Below are 19802 nucleotides of genomic sequence, written 5' to 3'. Positions count from 1 at the left end.
TTTCACTCCCATCCCTTTCCACAAAGAGGATCCCTTCTTCCAGGAGGAGCAGGAGCCGGCCCCCAGACGTTCCGCGCCCACGAACAGACACCAAGTCTACGAGGAAGGCGAGCCCCAAAGGCCTTACTGGTAGTCGGTGGAGCTGCCTTTCCGTTTGCGGTTGCAATCCATGCCACTGGTGCCCAGGGGGCTGGAAAGGAGGTCGGTGGCGCCCGGGGACATGAAATCACTGATTGTTGAAGAAATGTCCATTCTCTGGTCCGCCATTGGAGGTCTGGAATTGGTACAAGGGGGCACAGAGGTGCATTTATTTCTACGTGCTCTCCGAATGTGGCGGAGGGCCGAGGTGGCGCTGTAGAGGGACGTGGGGCTTGTTTATGGTCCCAACACATCTCTCACCCAGCCAACCGAAACAAGACACGGCAGAACGGAAAGAGCATCGCACTTACCTTAAGAGTTTTGTTGTTGTTTTTTTTTTTCCAGAGAAAGTGAGGTTAATCATCTTTTTTTTTTTTAATTTTTTTTGAGGGAAGATTAGCCCTGAGCTGAGATCTGTTGCCAATCTTCCTTTTTTTTTTTTCTCCCTAAAGCCTCAGTACATAGTTGTCTATCATAGTTGTAGGTCCTTCTAGTTCTTCTATGTGGGATGCCACCACAACATGGCTTGATGAGTGGTGTGTAGGTCTGCGCCCAGGATCCAAACCAGCAAACCCCAGGCTGCTAAAGTGGGGTGTGTGAACTTAACCACTGGGCCATGGGGCCAGCCCCCACCTTAAGAATTATTATAGGGGCCAGCCCCATGGCCGAGTGGTTAAGTTCGCGTGCTCCGCTGCAGCGGCCCAGGGTTCAGATCCCGGATGCGGACATGGCACCGCTCGTCAGGCCACGTTGAGGTGGCGTCCCATATGCCACAAGTAGAAGGACCTGCAACTAAGATATACAACTATGTACCAGGGGGCTTGGGGGAGATAAAGCAGGCAAAAAAAAAAAAAGATCGGCCACAGTTGTTAGCTCAGGTGCCAATCTTTAAAAAAAGAAAAAAAAGAATTATTATAGGTAATTTAGGTTCACCCGCTCACTTTTCTGATGAAGACACAAAAGCCCAAAGAAGCTGGGTGGCTTCTCCTAGGTCCCTGGGCTAGGATGTGGCAGAACTAAACCAGAACCCAAGGCTCCAGCAGTTACAGGTGGTGGGGACCAAATGTCCCAGATGCTCTCTGACGATCCTAATTTTATTTCCTTCTAATCAATAAATCTGATCAATGAAATGCATAAATAGGAATTAATTGTTGTCTCTGTATTTTTGTTACAACTTTTGTAAAAGTCGTAGGGAAGCAAGAAATACATTTTCTCAGACCATATGTCCCACTTGGGAGTCAAGAAACTATGGTCCGTGTCTACTGCTGGGCCAGCGGTCTGCCCTGTTTTCCCCCACTGTCCTTTCATACGCAGTATCCCATGCATGGAAAACCTCACATAATGAAATGAAGACATTGTAAACACATCTACAACACATTTCGAGAATTTGTCTTTTAAAAGGAGGAAGTAAGCTGGCCCAAAAAAGAGGCTGACCAGTACCTTGCCAGGGACTCCAACTGCAAGTTGAAGAGGGCTGCGCACTGGCCGCGTCAGGGCCTGTGCTCCACGTGATGTGACGGGGCGCTCACTCCCTCACTCTGGGCCCGAGTTTCTTCATCTGCAAAGCAGAGGTGAGTGTGAGCTCTTCTTTCACCATCGCTTTATGCCACAGATTAGGGAAATGGCCCTCCTGGTTAGGGGTGTGCCAAGTTTTCACTTCCATGCCCATTGCTGGCGTGAACATCTTTGTGCGTTTCTCTCTGTGCATTTGAGCTGTTATCTCTTAGTACAAATTTCTAAAAGTAGGACTGACAGGTCAGAAGCGGACACATATTGTATGTTTGATACTAAAACACTGTGCTCTGGAAAAGCTCCAATAATTTACATCCCTAACAAGAGCTCTTGTCCATCTGAAGGGGGAAAAAACCAAACCTCATTGCTCTTACTTGTATTTTTAAGCTATTCCGGATGTGTTCCTGCATTTATAGGCACTTCTCGGTCTCCCTCTATGCCTACTCAGGTTCTGTGTTTCTACCACGTTGTCTTTGGTGTCGATGGGCCTCCTAACTCATGTTCTCCTGGGCACCCAAACCTGGCAGGAGGAAAACACAGCGAACTCACTGTTCTCACTTTAGTCCATGCCCTCTCACCTAGCAGCCCAGGGTGGCCGGCGATCCTGGACTCCCCTGTTCCATTTATTCTCCCACGCTGCTGTGGAAGACAGCGCCCTTTCTCCTTTCTCCTCAAACCTCTCATGTCTCCCTGACTCTCACTCACAGCCGACAACTTTGCTTTCTACTTCACTGAGAGGCCAGCGACCACATCTGCCGGCATTCCTGGATGCCGTGGCCAGGACACCCCCGTCAACGCATGCTAGCTCCATCCTCTCTCACCGCTCAAGACATCAGTCCAGAAGTTTCTCTGCCCCAATCCTGCACGCAGTACCCACTGTCCCCACTCTATTGGATCATTCCCATTAGGCTAAAAAGCACACTGCAACAATGCTCAACATGGGGAAAAAAATAAAAACGCTTTTAAACCCCATTCCTCTCCAGTTACTGCCCCATTTCTCTGTTTCCAAGTCCTTTCCTCTGACTCTCTATAACCAACTCCAGTGGAGCTTTTGTCCCCATCACTCCAAAGAAACAGCCCCTGCTGGGTTCATCAGCAGCCTCCGGAACACCGACTCCAGCGGCCGGTTCTCTGCTCCCTTCCTGTGCGGCCCCATCTGATGGAGCTGACTTCTTCCTCCTCCTTGGGTTCCGGTTTCGGAGGTGCCACCTTCTCATGGGTCTCCTCCTGCAGTGGCCGCTCCTGTAGCTGGTTCCTCCTCATCTCCCTCACCTCTAAATGAGGGTCCCACGGATGTCGGGGACCTCTTCCCTGTCTGCACTCATTCCCTAGGAGACCTGTCTAGTTTCATCGCTTTAAATACTGCCTATGCTATGACAACTCCTCAGTTTACACCTCCAGCCTGGACCTTTCCCTGAATTCCAAACTTGTATAACCAACCGTCTCCTGGCATTTCCCTCTGAACAGACGACAGAGACCTGAGACTGCAACAGCCCTAACCAAACCCCACCCCGCTCGCCCCAAGCCAAGCCTCTTAGTCACGCTCATGTCCATGAGCAGCATTTCAGTCCTGCTGCTTGCTTCAGGCCCCAGACCTAGAAGTCACCCCAACTTCTTTCTTTCTGTCACAACCTGCATCCAATCCATCAGCAATTCCTACCAGCTTGACGCTCAAAAAAACATCGAGAATTTAACTACTTCTCCCCTTTTTCCTTTATATTTCTGTTCAAGTTTTACTTCATCAGTGAAGCTTCCCTAAATATCCACATAACACAACCCCCTGCCAACCTTTCCTAGCCACGTCTGCCCTGCTTAATTTTTCTCCATAGCCTTTGTCAAAATCTGGCCTACAACCATTTCTTTCTTTCTTTTTTTTTTGTTTTGAGGAAGATTAGCCCTGAGCTAACTACTGCCAATCTTCCTCTTTTTGCTGAGGAAGACTGGCCCTGAGCTAACATCCATGCCCATCTTCCTCTATTTCATACGTGGGACACCTACCACAGCATGGCTTTGCCAAGTGGTGCCATGTCCGCACCTGGGATCCGAACCAGCGAACCCCAGGCTGCTGAGAAGCGGAACATGCGAACTTAACCACTGCACCACCGGGCTGGCCCCTACTTCTTTCTTTACTTATTGGCTCCACTAGACCATAAGGATAAGAGCAGGGATTGTGTTTGGTTTAATGCTCGCACCCTTAGTGCCTAGAGGACGTCCTAGCAAATAGTATCAATAAATAGATGTTTAATGAATGAGTAAATACATTTGCATATTAGGAATATTCTTTGCTCATCACAGATGTTGTAAATATTTCCCCCCTTTTTGCCTTCTAACTTTGCTTACGTGTTGAATGTGGTACTAAAAGTGACATGTTTTAAAAAGCCTTGTCTCACCCCAAAAATAATAAAAATATTCTCTTTACTAATATTTTTATAATTTAATTTTTTAATTTAGCTCTTTAATCCACTTTGAAATTATTTTTGGTACACTACCTAAGGTTGGGAATTTATTTCCCTCCAATGGATAGACAAGTGGTCCAAAACATTGAGCAGACCACACGTCCTGTCACTAATCATTTGAAGTGCCACCTTTATTGATTTACTGCCTATTTCTGGACTTTCTATTCTGTTCCTTTGATCCAGTTATTTCCATTCTAGTACCACACTGTTTATTATTGTGGCTTTATAATACATTTTAATATCTGATAGAACAATCCTTTCCTTCTCATTACTCTTCATTTTCAGAAATTTCCTGGCTATTCTCCCAGATTTATCCTTCAAGAAGCATTTTATCACCATTAATCACACTGAGGGCCCTGCTGGTGTCTGCTGTTGTTGTTATCACTATTACTGACATTAAGAGAAGTAGGGCCAGGAGTGAGTACAGAGCCCTTCCCTCAGGGTCTTGGGGCCCCTCTGGGCTGCATGTCAGACAGGGGGTGCCACCTCCAGCCCCCACCCCCTCTCTTTGAACAGAGAGACAACTGCATGAGGCGGAATATCCCACAACTCCTGTAGGAAGAACCACCATCCAAGCTGCTAATGACAGCAGTTGGGGTGGGGGGGCGGGAGGAAAGGATTCATTCGTTACCTGAGTTACAGTTCTTAAGCCTCAGATCCACCTGGGGAGGAGCAAGGGGCCACTGGACCTGCTGGTCACCTCAAAGCGATGTTCATGTTTTGTAGTTTCCTTTCAGGCAGTCAACTTCTTCTAGAAACCTACAGTGGGGCCCACAGGAAAAGAAAACCCAGACAGGTCGCTTTGGGTAAATCAATTTAAAAATCTATCACTAAGGGAGACGGAGGAGCTGGCTCGTGACTCCTCACCACGGGAGTCATGGCGGCGGACCCCAGCCCCAGCCCTCGGCCGCCTGTGACACTCAAGTGCAAACACGCGAAGGAATCTGACAGGAGACGTTTCCTGGGAAAACAATGCATTTTAAGTTACTAAACACGGATTCTTGGACACGGCCTTAAGAGAGGGAAGATAATTGTGTTTTCCATTTCTTCTATTGGGTCAAGCAATTATCATAGTGGAACTTACTGGGTGTGTCCTTGGCGTCAGGCCCTGCTCTTGCTGCATTTATAACTCATTTCAACCTGAAAATAACTCTGTGAGGTAGATGCTATTGTTTTCTTCATTCTACCGGTGAGGTGAGGGGACTGAGGTAGACAGAGGCAACGGAACAAGCCGAGGCCACAGCGAGAGTGGGAGAAGCCACTGACCGCCACCACAGCACTCAACTCTCTCTGTCGGTCAGTTACCTAAACTCAGACAACGAGGAACAGCAGACATAGTCTCCAGAAAACAACAGGCCAAAACAAAGTGATGCGGCAGGCCCACCCCTGACGCTGCCGGGAGCAAGCAGGGACGTGTAAAGAAGGCGTGAGAACCTCAGGGGGTTGGCGCACACGGGCTCAGGAGACAGCCATCCCCAGAGGCGCTCCGTGACCGTCCCCGCCGGCCCTCGGAGTCCCTGTGTCTGGAAGGGGCTCTGACGGCAGCTTCCTGACCTTTCGGGAGCAAGACTCCAGGCGCTTGACGCTCCCCCAGCTAGCTCCTGCCATCTATCTCAGCCTTCATCACAATAAGGGTCTTTGAGGGAATATCCAGGGATAGAAGGGGATCTGTCTGCCCAGTGTATTCCTCTTTGCAGTCGGATTCGGAAATCTCCATGGTCTGGGCGTGTACAAACAACATCACCAGAGTTTCAGCCTTCCAGGCCCTCAGCCCCCAGTGAGACGGCAGCGGCAAAGGGACGCCCAGCCCCGGGGAAGCACTGGTCACGGCCCCTGTCCTCTCCAGCCTCGCGCCCTCCTCACTGTGGGAGAGACAGGTCATCCCCTTACTTAAAACACTTCAGCGGCTCCAGTGCTCAGCCCCAAGCCTTCCAGATACATCACCAAACCCCCTAACAGGAAACACCAGACTGCTGCCATGAGCTCCTTACTCTCCAGCCCAACCTCCACCTGCTGCCCAACGCTCCAGCCCCCGAAATCCTTAATTCCCAGGAGCACGTGGCCTCAGCTGGGCCCACACTCCCCGTACCCACTCATCACCTGCTCAGCTCCTGCTTTCCTTTCAAGTGCCCTCAGCTGTCACCTCCTCCGAGAAGCCCCCTGGCTCTCCCGCTGTGGCTCCTGCCCTTCCCTTCCCACCCTGCGGCCTCTCTCTGCCTTCTGCCTGCCCCCACCCCCACTGTGATCTTATTGTGAGGTGTCCCCCAGTGCATGCCTCATCTTTCTCTTTCCCCTACTCCCCTGAAACTTAGATGAAGTCAGCTGTGACACAATTATTTTTGGAAAACTGTTTTCTCTCCAAGAAAGTATTCTAAATGTAAGACAATAAGTGAAACAACAAAAGAAACAAAAAAAACCTCTTTCTGTGCTAACGACTTCCAAAAGAGAGCTGAGCCATGGGCTGAAGGTGCCTGGGAGAGGGGCCCTGGCTGAGAGGAGCTCAGGGCCAGCCCTGGGGCTGCCATCCAAGTGACACAGAGTGAGGACACTCCTGGGAGAGCCTGGCCTGTGCTCCTGGAGTTGGAGGCCACTTGTGGGCCCGCTTCTGAGCTAGAGATTCCCAAAGGTGGGAGGGGCCTTGCTGGGTGGCCAGATAAAGCAAGGCATGAAGGGAGAACTTGGGGCACACTCTGTCCCACCTCAGTCCCCTTGAGCTCCTTGGAGCACAGGGAGCAGGATATCAGGGGCTCCACCCGAAGGAGGGAGGGGGCTGGGAGAGTGTCACAGCCCAGGCTGCCCCGCAGAGACGCCTCAGCACTGAGAAGAGGGAGGGTGAGCCACAGTCAGGCACCAAAGGAGACACAGCTGCTCCTCTGACAGAGCAGGGCGAGGCCGCCCCATCTACAGGCAGACGACCACATCGAAGACCTCCAATTGCACACCAAGCATCGCTCCTTTCCCTCCTCCCTGCCCCAGCACCCCAAAATGCTACAAGAAGAGAAAGGGGAGCGTGTATTAAGGTTCAAACTATTAGCTGCCCCTCCCTGTGGGCCACCCCGTGTCAGGCCTGGCCACGTGCTCGCCTTGACTGGTGAATGTGAGCAGACAGGACAGCGCAACTTTCCAACAGAACCTTTACAATGCCTTCCTCTGTCGGCGCTGCAACCAGCGGTTTCCTAGCTAGAGGCTCCTCCTTTAGCCAAGGTCCCGGGCAGACAGCAGCCCGAGGGAGAAATAAACCTCTGCAGCTGGAGGCCCCTGAGATGCTAAGGGGGTTTATTTCTAGGGTGACCACGCCTCTGCACAGACCTCCCCATTTTAGCACTGAAAGCCCTGCAGCCGGGAAACCCTTCTGTCCCAGACAAGCCAGGAGGGTGGTCGCCAAGCTCTTACCACTGCATCACCCCTCCTAAGCATCCTGGCACGAGCAGGAGGAAGGGAACACAGACAGGATCCTGGAGCCACAGAGCAAGCCTGATCTGGGAGAGGGAAAAGGGACAGTGGCATTCACGGCGCACTAGCCTAATCTTCGAAATAAACTGTCCGTTAACTGTGATCATTATCCCAATTTTCCTGGTAAATAACTAAGGATTGAAGAGGCAAAGTTACCTTGCGTAAGATGACTCAGCTAGCAGGTGGGGACAGGAACCCAGGTGTGCCTGCTCACTGTTGGTTCTTCGTCTACCTGCCACACCGCTGCTGGTCATGCCTCCAAACCAGCCCCACAAAGTAAAAGACAAACACCCCAAACAAACACCCTGGGGCCGGCGTGAGGGGAACCGATAAGAAGGAGCATCGGGTTCAGGAAAGCTACAGAAACTGAGCCAACACGTGGTCTCTCGGCTTCCTGGCAGCCAGGGCAGAGAGGGAAGTGCTCAGCCCTCACCGGGCGGGCAGGTGTCTCAGTTAGTTGATTAGCACAGACTGAGCAAGGAGGGGCATCTGCCGGGGGCTCTCTCTGTGGGACCTGACAATGCTGCATGGAGTTGCTCTGGGGAAACAAGCTTTGTGAAAGAACAGAGAGCTTCCCCCTTTTTAAAATGGGACCCCAGTGAAAGCCTGTCACCCCTTGAGCCCCCACCCCCAGGTGTGACAGCTGGATGGTGTTCTGTTAATACCACTTTGTGAAGCCCAGGGTGTGACTGGGGTAGTGGCTTTCAATGTTGTGCCTTAATACAAGACCACGGCTGAGGAAAGTATGGACCACGGTGAATCAACATGCTGACTACCCTGTCTAGGAGCTGTACGCTTACTGATCTGATCGACTTCCCCACAAAACCCCAAACTCCCCGGGAAGGGCCCCTGTGTGGCCACCTGTGCATCCCCACAACCCGCAAGGAGCTGGTCGTGGACACAGCAGCGATGGGAAGCACTTTCCCTTCCCGTCCAAGAGCCGTGGCAGCTGGGCTGGCCCCATTCTCCACATTCTCCACACTGTGGTGCTGGTGCCAACCCGGGTCACTGAGGGATTGCGTGTGGACTTGCCGTGCTCTGTGCAGATGGTGGGGGCCTCCGAGCACAGGCGACAGGCTGAACAGGCGCTGTCCCTCCAAGCCCCACCTTGGCCCTCCCTGGTTGCTCTGGCAGCCTGTGGGGAGCTTGGTCACCTTATTTTGAACAACGGATTTAGAGAAGATTCACCCAGTGAGACTAGGCGCTTTTAACCTAAGGGAACAGGTGTTTGCACCAGGATCATTCAGCAAGCATTTCTCCAGCCCCTAGCAGATGCCAGGGGACCAGGGACACAGGGAGGAACCAGCAGTCCCTCTGTTCAAGATTCTCTCAATCCGGTCAGAGAGACAGGCTTTAAATAAAGACATGACCGCATGGTCACTGCGATAGGCAGGGCTGTGCTTCCAGCTGTGAGAGCAGCGCACTGCACAACCGCAGGACGTGCCTTCTCTTAAGTGGCAGAGATTTGTGGAGCCATTATGACAAACTTCCAGCAGGTGGCAGTCAAGTGTCTTGAGGAAGGAGTGCCCTTTTTCTAGCTGTGGGGCATATGTAAGGTACCCGAGCAGAAGAGAGGGGGAAAATAATTAGCCTATGGGCTGGAGCCTGGGGGGTATCGGAAGGAGAAGGGACCAGGGAGGAGGCGAGACCTGAATGAGGTGCTGCCGACGGTTGCCTGGTGGACTGGGTGGTTGCAAGGGTGTTCTGAGCAGGGGAGAGCGGTCTTTGCGGTGGGCGTCAGGGCCTGGGGGAGAAGCCTGTAAGTCAAGGGGACTGCATTTGGAACTGCAGCCTTGGGGGGCCAGCTGAGAGGGCCTCCCAGGGGGCCAGATTTGTGAGTCCTGGGGCACTCTGTGAATCAAAACGAGAGCCCCAGCACCACTGACGGAGGAGAGTATCCAGAATTCCAGTCTCGGGGGGCTGCTGAGGACTCCTGGAGGGCTTCGGAGATCAAATTAAGAGTCACGCAGCAGGATGTGCCCCTAGCGCAACAAAGGCGCTCAGTAAATGCTTGTTGAGTGAATGATAAAAAGAATGCCTTCTTAGACCTTTGCTGGCTCTATCACTGAAGTACAGGAAGGGGAACAATTTGAGGAAGAAGCTGTGGCCCCACGGGGCTTTCTGGGAGGACTCTTGGTCCTGGACGGGGATGTATGGACCACTGATGGGACAAGGGTGGGAAGTGGCCCAATTCCAGCTGACAGGTGAGTAGGTGCCCAAATGGAGGGGGATTAGGATGTGGAGGCAGAATAAACAGAAGGGTCACAAGGGCAGCAATGAGCAGACAGGCAGGTCAGATCACTCCTCTACGACGTTTGATTAAAAAGACTGCAGAATGACTTGGAGTCTCAGGACTGAGCGATCCCCCTTTAACATCCATGAACCCCCTGGAAAGTGAACCGATACTACTTCGTGCTTTTAATGCCCCAGGCCCTTTATGACCCAGTGCTTAAGAGCATGCTCTCCGCTGAGAGATGACAGTCAGGTTTCAAATCCTGACGCCACCGTGTATTGTGCCTGGGATGCGAATGTCAGCTCCCACAAACACACGACACTTACACTGTGCGTCACGGGCTCCTGACCTGTGAGGTACAGATGACAACATTCCCCATCTCAGAGCTGGGGTGGAGAGGAAAGGAGATGCACACAGTGCTCAGAAGGGTATGTGGCACAGAATGGGCCCTCTGTAAGGGTCAACCACGATTGTCTTCTCACTTAACCATCACAGCACCTGTAAGATGGCTGATGTCCTCTCTCCCACTTTACAGATGAAGAAACGGAGCTTCAGAGAGGTTAGGTAACTTGACCAAGCTGCTGATTTTATAGGAAGGCAGATTTAAACCCAGGTCAGGCCTATCGAAAGCCCATAGTCTTTCCACTAAACAGCACGGCCTCCATGCAAGATAAGAAGTGGGCACGTTGCAGAGTATGCAGGGCTTAAATATTCTTCAAACCAGCACTTCCCAAAGGCCCGTCACGGAATTCGGATTCCACGAGATTTCAGTGATGTTACACAGGGGAAAAGTCAATGGCCAAAGAGGTACAGGGAAGGCTGGGTCAAGCGGCCGGCTTTCTCTTCCGCAGGGTCTGTCGGAACCTTACACACAGCCCAGGGACAGTGATGGCCCAGAAGCAGCGGGGCCTCCAATGCCCGCGTGTGCTCATCCAGGCGCTTTTCTTCATCTAACATCCAAAAGACAGAGGTTAGGGGCGAACGCTATGGGGAACCATGCTCTGCAAAACCCTTCAGGATTAAGGATCCCTCCCGGATCCTGCCTGCCCTTCTGCCCTGCCGACTTTCTCGCCAGAAGGCGCCTGGCATGGCTCCATCAGCCTCTCAGCTCCTCTGAAAACAGCCCGAGGCGGAGGTCCCCGGCTGACTTCTTCCCAGAGTGGTCTCTGGCCACTTCCTCTGCCCAGTACGTGACCTCTGCCTCAGGCTGCCCTGCCTCTCAGCACCCGTGTTGTCTGCAGCACCCACGTGCATGCAGCCCACTCCCCAGACTCTGCCCCAAGGGTTTTCCCTCCAGCCTGGATCTGGGTACTCTGCATTGCCTGGAGGACGACAATGGAATCTGAAGCTGCCAAGGGAGCTCACAGGTGCTGCCTCTCCCCAAGGTGCAGGCCTTGTACTCCTCTGCACCCCAGTACCCAGCACAGGGCCTGACACGGAAAAGATGCTCAACATCGTGGGGGGCGGCTATGCTCTGTGTCTGCCACAGCCTGTCTGCTCTGCCACGTCAGCTCTGGGAGGCAGCCTCCCGAGGGCAGAGTCTCCTCCGGGCCCTCAGCTTTGACACGCCCCTGCATTCAAAGATGGCACGGGGGACGACCCCTTGGCCCCCACAGCAAGAAGGATCAATGAGTCGTGTTCATTAACCAAAGACATATCAGACTGGATCCTGTTTGGTTTTTCTCTTTTTCTTTTTTCCTTTCTTCTTCCTTCTTCTTTTCTTTTTTTTTTTTAATGCTACAGAATAAGAGAAGAGAGCCTGGCCCTAAAGACTCAGGGGGAGAACACTCTTTCCACAAGAAAGCTTACTGCCTGAAGTTGAAGTAAGTTCTGGAAAACACCTGCACCTTGTTCTACAGGAAACAAAAGGATGCACGGCTGCTGTTGGTGGTAAAGGGAAGGATGCTGGTGGGAGGGAGAGCAGAGCTAAAGATGGGCGGCCTGACAGGAGCCCTGAGTGGCTGGTTGGGCCGTGGATGGAGGCAGGCTGAGAAAGGCAGCAGGCGGATCCGAGGAGGGCTGAGGCTCAGAGAGGAAAAGGGGTATATGCCTTCTTTGAGGATGTGGGGAGGGCTGAGAGGAGGACAGAAAATGGGCAGAATCCTGAGCAGAAGACAACAGGGACACTGCGGGATGGCACACGGAGTGGCCTTCACCTTGTCGCCATGGCAGAGAGCAGGGCCAACAGCCAGGTGTGGGGGCCCTGAGACGGTGGGAATGGGTGCAGGGGGTGCAAAGTAGCAGAGCCACTGCCCAGGCCTGTGGTCTCCCCATACCCCTGCAACCAGGAGCAGTGGGAGAGCCGGGATGCTCACCTTGGCGCAGGGCAGCGGGTGTAGACAAAAGGATAAGAGAGGATGGGCGTGAAGAGACGTGGCCAGGGTAGTGGTCAGTGCAGGGCCCCCTGGAGCCCACAGCCTGGGTTCAAATCCCAGCTCCGCCACTGACTAGCTGTGTGTCCTGTGCCAGCAACGTGACCTCTGGGAGCTGTGGCTTCCTCCCTGTAGGATGAGGAGGATTCCTGCTCACAGACTGAACGAGCCCAACATGTGAAAGGCGGGGTACCTGTGGCTACTGAAACAGCCGGCCTCGCGTGGGCGGAGGAGTAGGGGCAGAGGCTGTGGAAAGGTCAGCACTGATGTCCGAGAAAGTACATCGGACGGGAGAGCTCAAGGTGCAGGCGCTCAGGAACGGTGAGGCAGAACACGCAGGGCGCCGGCAGTGGGCACGAAGAACTCAAAGTCGAGGAGATGCAGGACAGTGAGCTCTTGGGACCAGGAGGGAGTCAGCAAGGCAACGGGAAAGGCTGGAGAGAGGGACCCGGGAGGGGCGGAGACATCCCAGAGGTCAGCACTCTGCAGCAGGAAGCACTGAGGACTCACAAGAATTTGAAAGGTGAGTGGTATTTTAAGAGTCCAATTCCTTCATTTTACAGTCAACGAAACTAAACCATGGAGAAGTCACTGCTCCTACAGAAAGCAGGGAATAGGCTAAGGAGAAAGTTAAGTCAATGGGTGACAATCACAGAACTCTGGAGCTGCGGGACGATGAGACGGCGAAAAAAGGACACTGACTTCCCTACAGAGATGGAGACCCCAGGAGAAGGGGAAGCCAGCAGGCGGACAGCCGCTGCCCAGGGCTGGGCTGCACCAGGGCCTCTGGGGTGATACAGAGACACCTGGCTAGGAGGTCTTTGGGGCACAGGGAGGAGAGGCCCCCCTATGTCCCACCTACCATAGGTTTTGGCTGACGGGTAAGGAGGCCTCAGATGGCGACCGCAGCCCCAAAGCCCTAAAGCAATCCACCCACACAATTTACTGAATACCCGTATATGCCAGGTAATTTCTACAGTGAAAGAACTGGTAGTTCGAGTAAATTTCCACCACGAATTGCATGTGGCAAATTTCAATTCGGGACAATTTTGTAATAATGAAGACACTGTTAGTGTGCTGCCCACAATCACTCATTAATCTTTCAACAAATATTTACTGAGGGCATCCAAGTGCCAGGCACTGTTCTCCACGGCAGGGCTGGGGCTGGGGAGACAAAGATCCTTGTCCCCATCTGTATACGTTCTGCTGAGGAAGGCAAGCGAAGGAGATAAACAAGGAAATTATGCTGGCTGGTGGTAAGCGCTGGGGAGACAAGCCAGAGACGGGGCAGGAGGAGCACTGGAGGTGAAGGTGGTCAAGATGTGAGGAGATGAGGGGTCGAGCAAGGAGCCTTCCAGGCCGAGAAGAGCCAGTGCACAGGGCTGTGGTGGAGCCACGGATGTTAGAGGACCAATGACTGGAGTAGGGTGGGGAGGGACCACAGGGGGCCTGGCAGACCCCTGCAAGGGCCTTAGCTTTGACTCGGAGTGAAATGGGAAGTGGCAGGATCCCACTGAGGGTTTAAGTCTGGCTGCCATGTTGAGAAGGACTAGGGGGAGGATGGATCCTGTGGGGGGGACTGTGTACATGTGGTCGTGGGGGACTGTGTGTGTGTGCGGGCGGTGGCAGGAGCGTGTGCATGAGTGTGTGTGTGGGAGGGGTGGTGGGCAAAGGGAGCACAGGGAGGCCAGGAAGGAGACGACGACAACAGTCTGGAGAGATGGCCAGCTCAGCCCTGGTCTCAGGAGCAGACTGGTCTCAGGAGATGAGGGGCTGGGAGGCGGCTGAATTCTAGACGTTCTTCAGGCGGGCTGCACTGATGGACGGGATGCAAGGCGGCCGCGGAGTCGGGGCTGAGTGGCCGTGGTGGGTGATGGGCGGCTGCTGATTCCTGGTATACTCTGAAGGAACAGCCAACGGGATTTCCTGACTGTTTTTCTGATGTGAGGGGTGACAGCCAGTCTGTGAAGGGCACAAAGGCCCCCAGCCAAGGGGGCAACTGGGGGTGAAAATCCAACCCAAGCTCCACTTGCCAGGCGGCAAGCCTGTGTGACAGCTGGAGGAAAGGCGCCTATGAGCTGTCTGAGTTGCATCACAGGCTACACTGCGGTCTGTATACCCATGCCCTGCCTTTCTGGAGCAGTGTGGACCTCCCATTTACTGAGCATCCAACGTGCCAAGGACGGTGCTGGCCCTTACACAGCTTGTTTGGTCCTCACAACGCATTATTATCAACATCATGTAGAAGATGGCCCTGAGCCTCAGAGAGGTGCAGCAAGCTGTCCAAGATCACACAGCTGGGATGGGGGAACATGGACAGAACCCCGATGTGCCCCACTCTAGAGTCAGGACTCTGCACATGCTCTGTTGGTTCAGTGACTCAGCAAAAAAAAAGCAAAAGCTCCGTCCCAAGTAGGGACGTGCCCACCCACCCGCCTCCCTCCCACAGGGCGAAGATGCCAAACCGGCAACAAGGACATGAACAACTGGAGGCCGGGGGAATGGCAGGTGTTTAACTGGTTAACTCAGAGTTAACAGATGACCCTTTCTGTTTCAACTCTGACGGACTGGACACCTTTCTGAAACGCCCTTGTCCCCTCGCCTGCCCTGGCTAGCACGGTGTGAGGAGACGATTTCATGCTAGGACGCAGCCTGAGGCCTTCCACAGGGCCCCAGATCTAAGAGGACCCCCTGAGCGTGTCCTGACCCCAGGAACGACCCTGCGTGTTCCTCTCTTAACTGAAACGGAATCAGCTTGTTTTCTTTCTTCTGTCTCTTTCCTACTCGAGGAATAAAAAAAAAATCCTGCAGTGATTTCAGTTTCGTTTTTCTGAGCTCTGGTTGCAGCGAGCGAGTGTTCCATGTCTAAGGAACTGAAGAAGCACAAGCCGTAGAGCCTGGGGTACTGTCTCTGAGAACATGCTCAGTGCAGGAATCACAACAAAAATAACAACGCAAAAGCTGGAGCAGCGGAAACCACACGCAAGGCTTTTCTTTTGCGCCAGGCAGTGCTGTTCCACTGCGTTCTCAAGGAAGAAGGAACCAGTCCTCGGAGTCCAGGAAACTGCCTGCGGGTCCTCAGCTCGCGAGCGCGGGAGAGCGCGGACGCCAACCCAGGTCTGCCGGACTCCCAGCTCGTGACAGGTGAAGGGGTCTTATCCTTTCCGAATTCAACAAAACGAAAATGAAACCTCCTAGAAATCAATAAAAGCCACACACCTCCGTGGAAAAATCAGTACAGAATACGAACAGGTAATTCACACAATTCATCCACGCAGGCAGACGCCACAAAACCACCCAAACAAACTGGGAAAAGAGCAGGGAGCTCGGCTGGTTTTCCTTTCTGTAAAAATCTGCACATGGATGTAAAAAAATATATATGTACAGGTGGGAGGGGTACAAAAAACAGAGGTGGTAAAGATGAAAAAAGAGGATAATAAAAACTGTTTCAGACTCTTTAAGCTTATGCTTTTCTAAAACGAACAGGGGAAACATCAAAACACCTTATTTCTCTGTCAATGGATGCAGTTAAAAATTCTGACTTCTATTACATATCCTTATGTAAAAGGACATTTCTAAGAGAAATAAAACCATTTCTTTTTATTTCAAGTCTATCCTAAGGTTTCTCCAGCTAATTTATAAACTGAGAAACACACACACTCCCTCTCGCATACTCAAAGATTCAATACAATTATTTTTAACATTCCTTTCACTCTCTTGAAATGAAATTTGTAAGTAATATAACCTACCAACACATAATTTCACAAACAATCAACGTAATACCCTCACTGTAATACAAACAAAGGAAATAAAGTTAGTTAAAATAAGATAACAGGCCCATCAATATGCAAATGTCAGGCACAGGGACTCCAGAAGAGGCGACGGAAGATAAGGAGATGCTTGTATCTATATACAGCAAATAGGCAAACCTCATAGACTTGGTGGTTGTGTTCCTGGAAAATGCAGTGTATATTAAAAACATGCAAAAAGCATTTGTGTTTATGTGTAAAATGGAGCCAGATTCCAGGCTCAGACAACTATATACAGGGTTTCACCTACATGAATGCCCACTCAACTTTAGGAAGCTGTGCGGGATGATGGTGTCACAACCCTTCGTTCTCCACTTGTTACATCTGGCATCCCGGCTGCCCCCAGTGAAAACCCCGCCCCCATCATCAGGACAGCCAACCGCCCCACACATTCCCAAGGTGTCTCATAGGGGGCTCCACGTACCCAGTCAGAACCAGCAGGTGGCTCAGCTCTCTCCCACAAAGAGAAGGGGCAAGGAGAGGTTAAGATCTTTCCCCAAAGACACACAGAAAATCAGCAGTAGTCAGGACTAGAAAAGGAGTAGACAGCGGAGGAGAAAGGAAATTCATATTCTAATATTCATATTTATTCACTGCAGGACATTGCACTAGGTGCCCTTGGCCACGCCCGTGGAGGATCTCGTCCCATCCTCCCAGCAACCTCAGGGCTTAGTCCCCAGGTTTCAGACAGACACTACAGTTCAGGGAGGTGAGCTCCCTGCTCAGGGCCCTATTTCTGGTAGTGATAGGATTGACTCTATCCAGTCCTTTTTCTTTTGCTTTGAGCTGCTTTCCCTCCAGGTCTCTGGGCCTAAACCTGGGGGACCAGGTCCCTCACTTTGCTGCTTAAATCTCTAGGAAACAGTATCTGGGATGCACTCCACCTGAAAAGCAACCAAGAAAGATGGTTCAATCCAGCCTCTCCATCCTTCTGGCTCAGCCAGGGTGCGGCCAGGGCCTGGACCAGGAAAGCCCAGGGCCGCTGACCCCGAGCACAGGAAGCGGACTCCTGACGATGCCACAGATCGTCTGCCCCCGACTCCTGGGCGAGCCTGGCCTGAGCTGCCAGGGGTCAGAGCACGATGACCAGCACAACTGCCAGGCTGGGCCCTGGGGCTGTTCCTGCCTAGGACGGCCCAGGCCTCCACAGCCCCACCCCGCACTCCACACGACGGCAGGCCGCTGAGGGGCCGCACCCAGGCCACGAAGGCGGGAAGGGCTGGACAGTGAACGAGGGCTTGGTTGTCCAACGTGGAGGTGTCAGGGCTGGGGACCACTCCCCGACAGTCACCGCAGCCTCACAGCGCATCTGCCTCTGCTCATCTAACCCTCAAAACATCCCCACGAAAAGACTGTTCAAATATATTATTATTCAATACTAACATTGTTATTATTTAATACATTATTTAAAATGCCGTTAAAAGTGTCATTTCCATCTTTCAGAAGAGGAAACCGAGACCTTTGTGACTGGCACACAGTTACCCAGGTAGCGAGGGGCCGGGCCACACTCAGCCCAGGTCCGATGGCCCCAACCTGACCCCTTCTCCCTCCCTCCCCTCACCTCAAAAGCCCCTCCTGATTGAGGCATTTCGGGAAAGGGTGCGTTTGGCCCCTGGCCTCCCAGCTGTGGGCGCTGGGGCTGTGCTGTGGACCAAATACGGCATAGGCACTTGAAGAGGTGTCCGCCTTGCAGTTCCCAGGCACCTTCCTCCCTCTGCCTGCTGGCCACAAAGCCACGACGAAGCCTTTGACAAGAAACCTACTGCATCAGACTTCGTGGTCAGGAAAGGAAAAGACTAACAGCCACCTCTGTCACCCTGACCCAAACCCAAGGCTCCACAAGGCCTGCCGGCCCGGCAGAGCTGGGACGAGCCCGTGTGTGGGCGCCGGTGCAAGGCCAGACCGGCAGTCTGCTCTGTCAAAACCAACTGAGGAGGCTTCACAGAACACGGTTCAACTCAGGATTTCTTGCAAAACAAGTGAAGGTGGGGCCAGCCCCGGTCTAGTGCGCCACGGGCTTGCTTTAGGCGCTGAGGCCCTGAGCTGTGACAGCCCCGCAGCCAGGAGGCAAGGCTCAGGGCCAGACGGCGGGCTCCAAACCTCCCCTGGGCCGCTCCATGTGCGACTCCGGACGAGACTGGGCGTGTGTCCTCAGTCTCCTCACTGGTACAAGGAGGACGCTGGCAATACCCACCTCACAGGGCGGCTGCAAGAAGTCAACGAGACAGTGCATGTAGGGAGCTGGGCACAGTGCCTGGCACACGGTAAATGCTTGATTCACATCCACCTCTTGTGAACACTAACACCAACAGCCATACCGTGGAAAGGATGGTTGAAGGCACTGGAGGAGATGAGCCGGTGGGGAAAGGGAGGGAGGGGGCCCGTGAGCATGGCTTCCAGACCTGGAAAGTGAATCCCGCCTCGCCCACCCACCTTTGTTCTGCGTGGCTACCAAGGGTAGAACTGGTCACTGGGGAAACAGCGCCACGAAGTAGGTTTGGATTCGAATAAAGGATTTCCTACCAGGCATACATGTCCGTAAAGGGGAAGCGGGATGCCTGGGGTGTGGTGCCCGAGGGGGCCAGGGACCTGCCTGTCTTCACGAGTACAGATGGGATTTTCCTGCAGCACAGTGGCCAGAGAAAGTGACGCCTCATGCCCCTGCCCCCTGGACCACTCTGTCTCTCTGATAAGAGCCAACAAGTGCTGATAGCCGGGGTGCAGCTGACCTGCCCAGAGGCAGCAGGATGGACTCTGGACCAGACTTAACATACACAACCTTCAGGACTTTCACTTAATGCTCTCAGAACACCGTATGGTGGTGGTGGCAGAGGTGGCTGTGGCCAGCAACAGCTCAATGAACCAAAAGCATTTCTTGAATGCCCACTGGGTGCCTGGCACAGTAATTCAGTGAAAGTGTGAGATGACAGGGCCGTGGTAACCAAACAACACCATTTTCTTACTCTGGAGAATTTAAAACAGCATCAATTACTAATGCCACTGTCATCTGGGGGCACGCAATATGAAGTGGCCAGGTCGGCTGTCTCCCCGGGCAGTGCCTGGGACAGGAAGTCTGGGGGTCATCCCAGCTCACAGGCAACTTCCCAACCTCCTCTCAGGCGAGGCTTTTAATGTTCTTTACCACCGAACCAGTTACTGACACACACCCCTCACCTGGGTTCACTGGTCTCCTGGGCTGAGCCACACACAGGAAAAGAGGCTGGGACACAGGGCAAGGGCCAGGGGTAGGAAAACAAGTGAGAGAAAGGGGAGAATCTGCTCCCTGAAAACTGGTTCAGAGGTGGAGACCCAGGAGGTGCCCCCATCATGAAAAATCAGTGCCTTTAGAAACCATAAAAATGAAAAAGCGTTTTAACACTAGAAACTATTTTATCAATAAAAACATTCTTAGACTATATTAAAACTACAATACAAATCCAAGAAAAAATACAAAATTCTCAAACTTAAGCTCATCACCTATTTCCTGCTAATTTACATGTCTCAACTCGCAGAACTCAAAAGCAGGTAAGTAGCAGTAGGTATCAAAAGATTGAGAAAAAAAATTTATGGAGGTGATGCTGAGAACATGCTATGTACTGACTTCATTCTTTGCCACCTGGCAACATGTTTGAGAACCACTGTCCAGGGTGGCCAGGAACTCACTGGACAGGAAGACGGACCATCTCTTCTCAGAGAGAATGTACTCGATAATCCGAAGACCCCAGCCTGAGCAACGCGGGCTCCCAGGCTGCTGCATCTGCCACGGCCCTGATCCCTCCCTCCCCATGAGCCTCCTTGGCAGCTGTAGGTTCACGGCCCAGAACATCAC

At 52.7% G+C, this 19802-nt stretch overlaps 1 protein-coding gene across 49 annotated transcripts in view; it reads right to left on the bottom strand.

Annotated features, from left to right (window-relative positions):
* Window positions 1-19802, bottom strand: part of BMAL1 (basic helix-loop-helix ARNT like 1) — a 103521-nt gene that overhangs the window by 31875 nt on the left and 51844 nt on the right. For 25 of the 49 annotated variants that reach the window (XR_011541205.1, XR_011541206.1, XR_011541208.1 and 22 more), the window contains 3 exons: window positions 4738-4865; window positions 1579-1696; window positions 128-274 (listed from right to left, as the gene is read on the bottom strand). Coding sequence is in view for 31 of the 49 variants with exons in the window: in XM_070624339.1 (XP_070480440.1) it covers window positions 128-267 (140 nt within the window). In the remaining 18 variants the exon portion in view is untranslated. Of the gene's footprint in view, window positions 1-127; window positions 275-1578; window positions 1697-2024; window positions 2171-4737; window positions 4866-6206; window positions 6322-19802 lie in introns of those variants that run through there. The other 24 variants (XR_011541207.1, XM_070624340.1, XM_070624335.1 and 21 more) reach the window with 4 other exon arrangements.

Source organism: Equus przewalskii, chromosome 6 (assembly GCF_037783145.1).
Source record: "Equus przewalskii isolate Varuska chromosome 6, EquPr2, whole genome shotgun sequence".
In the NCBI taxonomy this organism is placed as follows: domain Eukaryota; kingdom Metazoa; phylum Chordata; class Mammalia; order Perissodactyla; family Equidae; genus Equus; species Equus przewalskii.
Note: the sequence above shows the minus strand (reverse complement) of the source record. Positions and strands in the feature narration are given on the sequence as shown.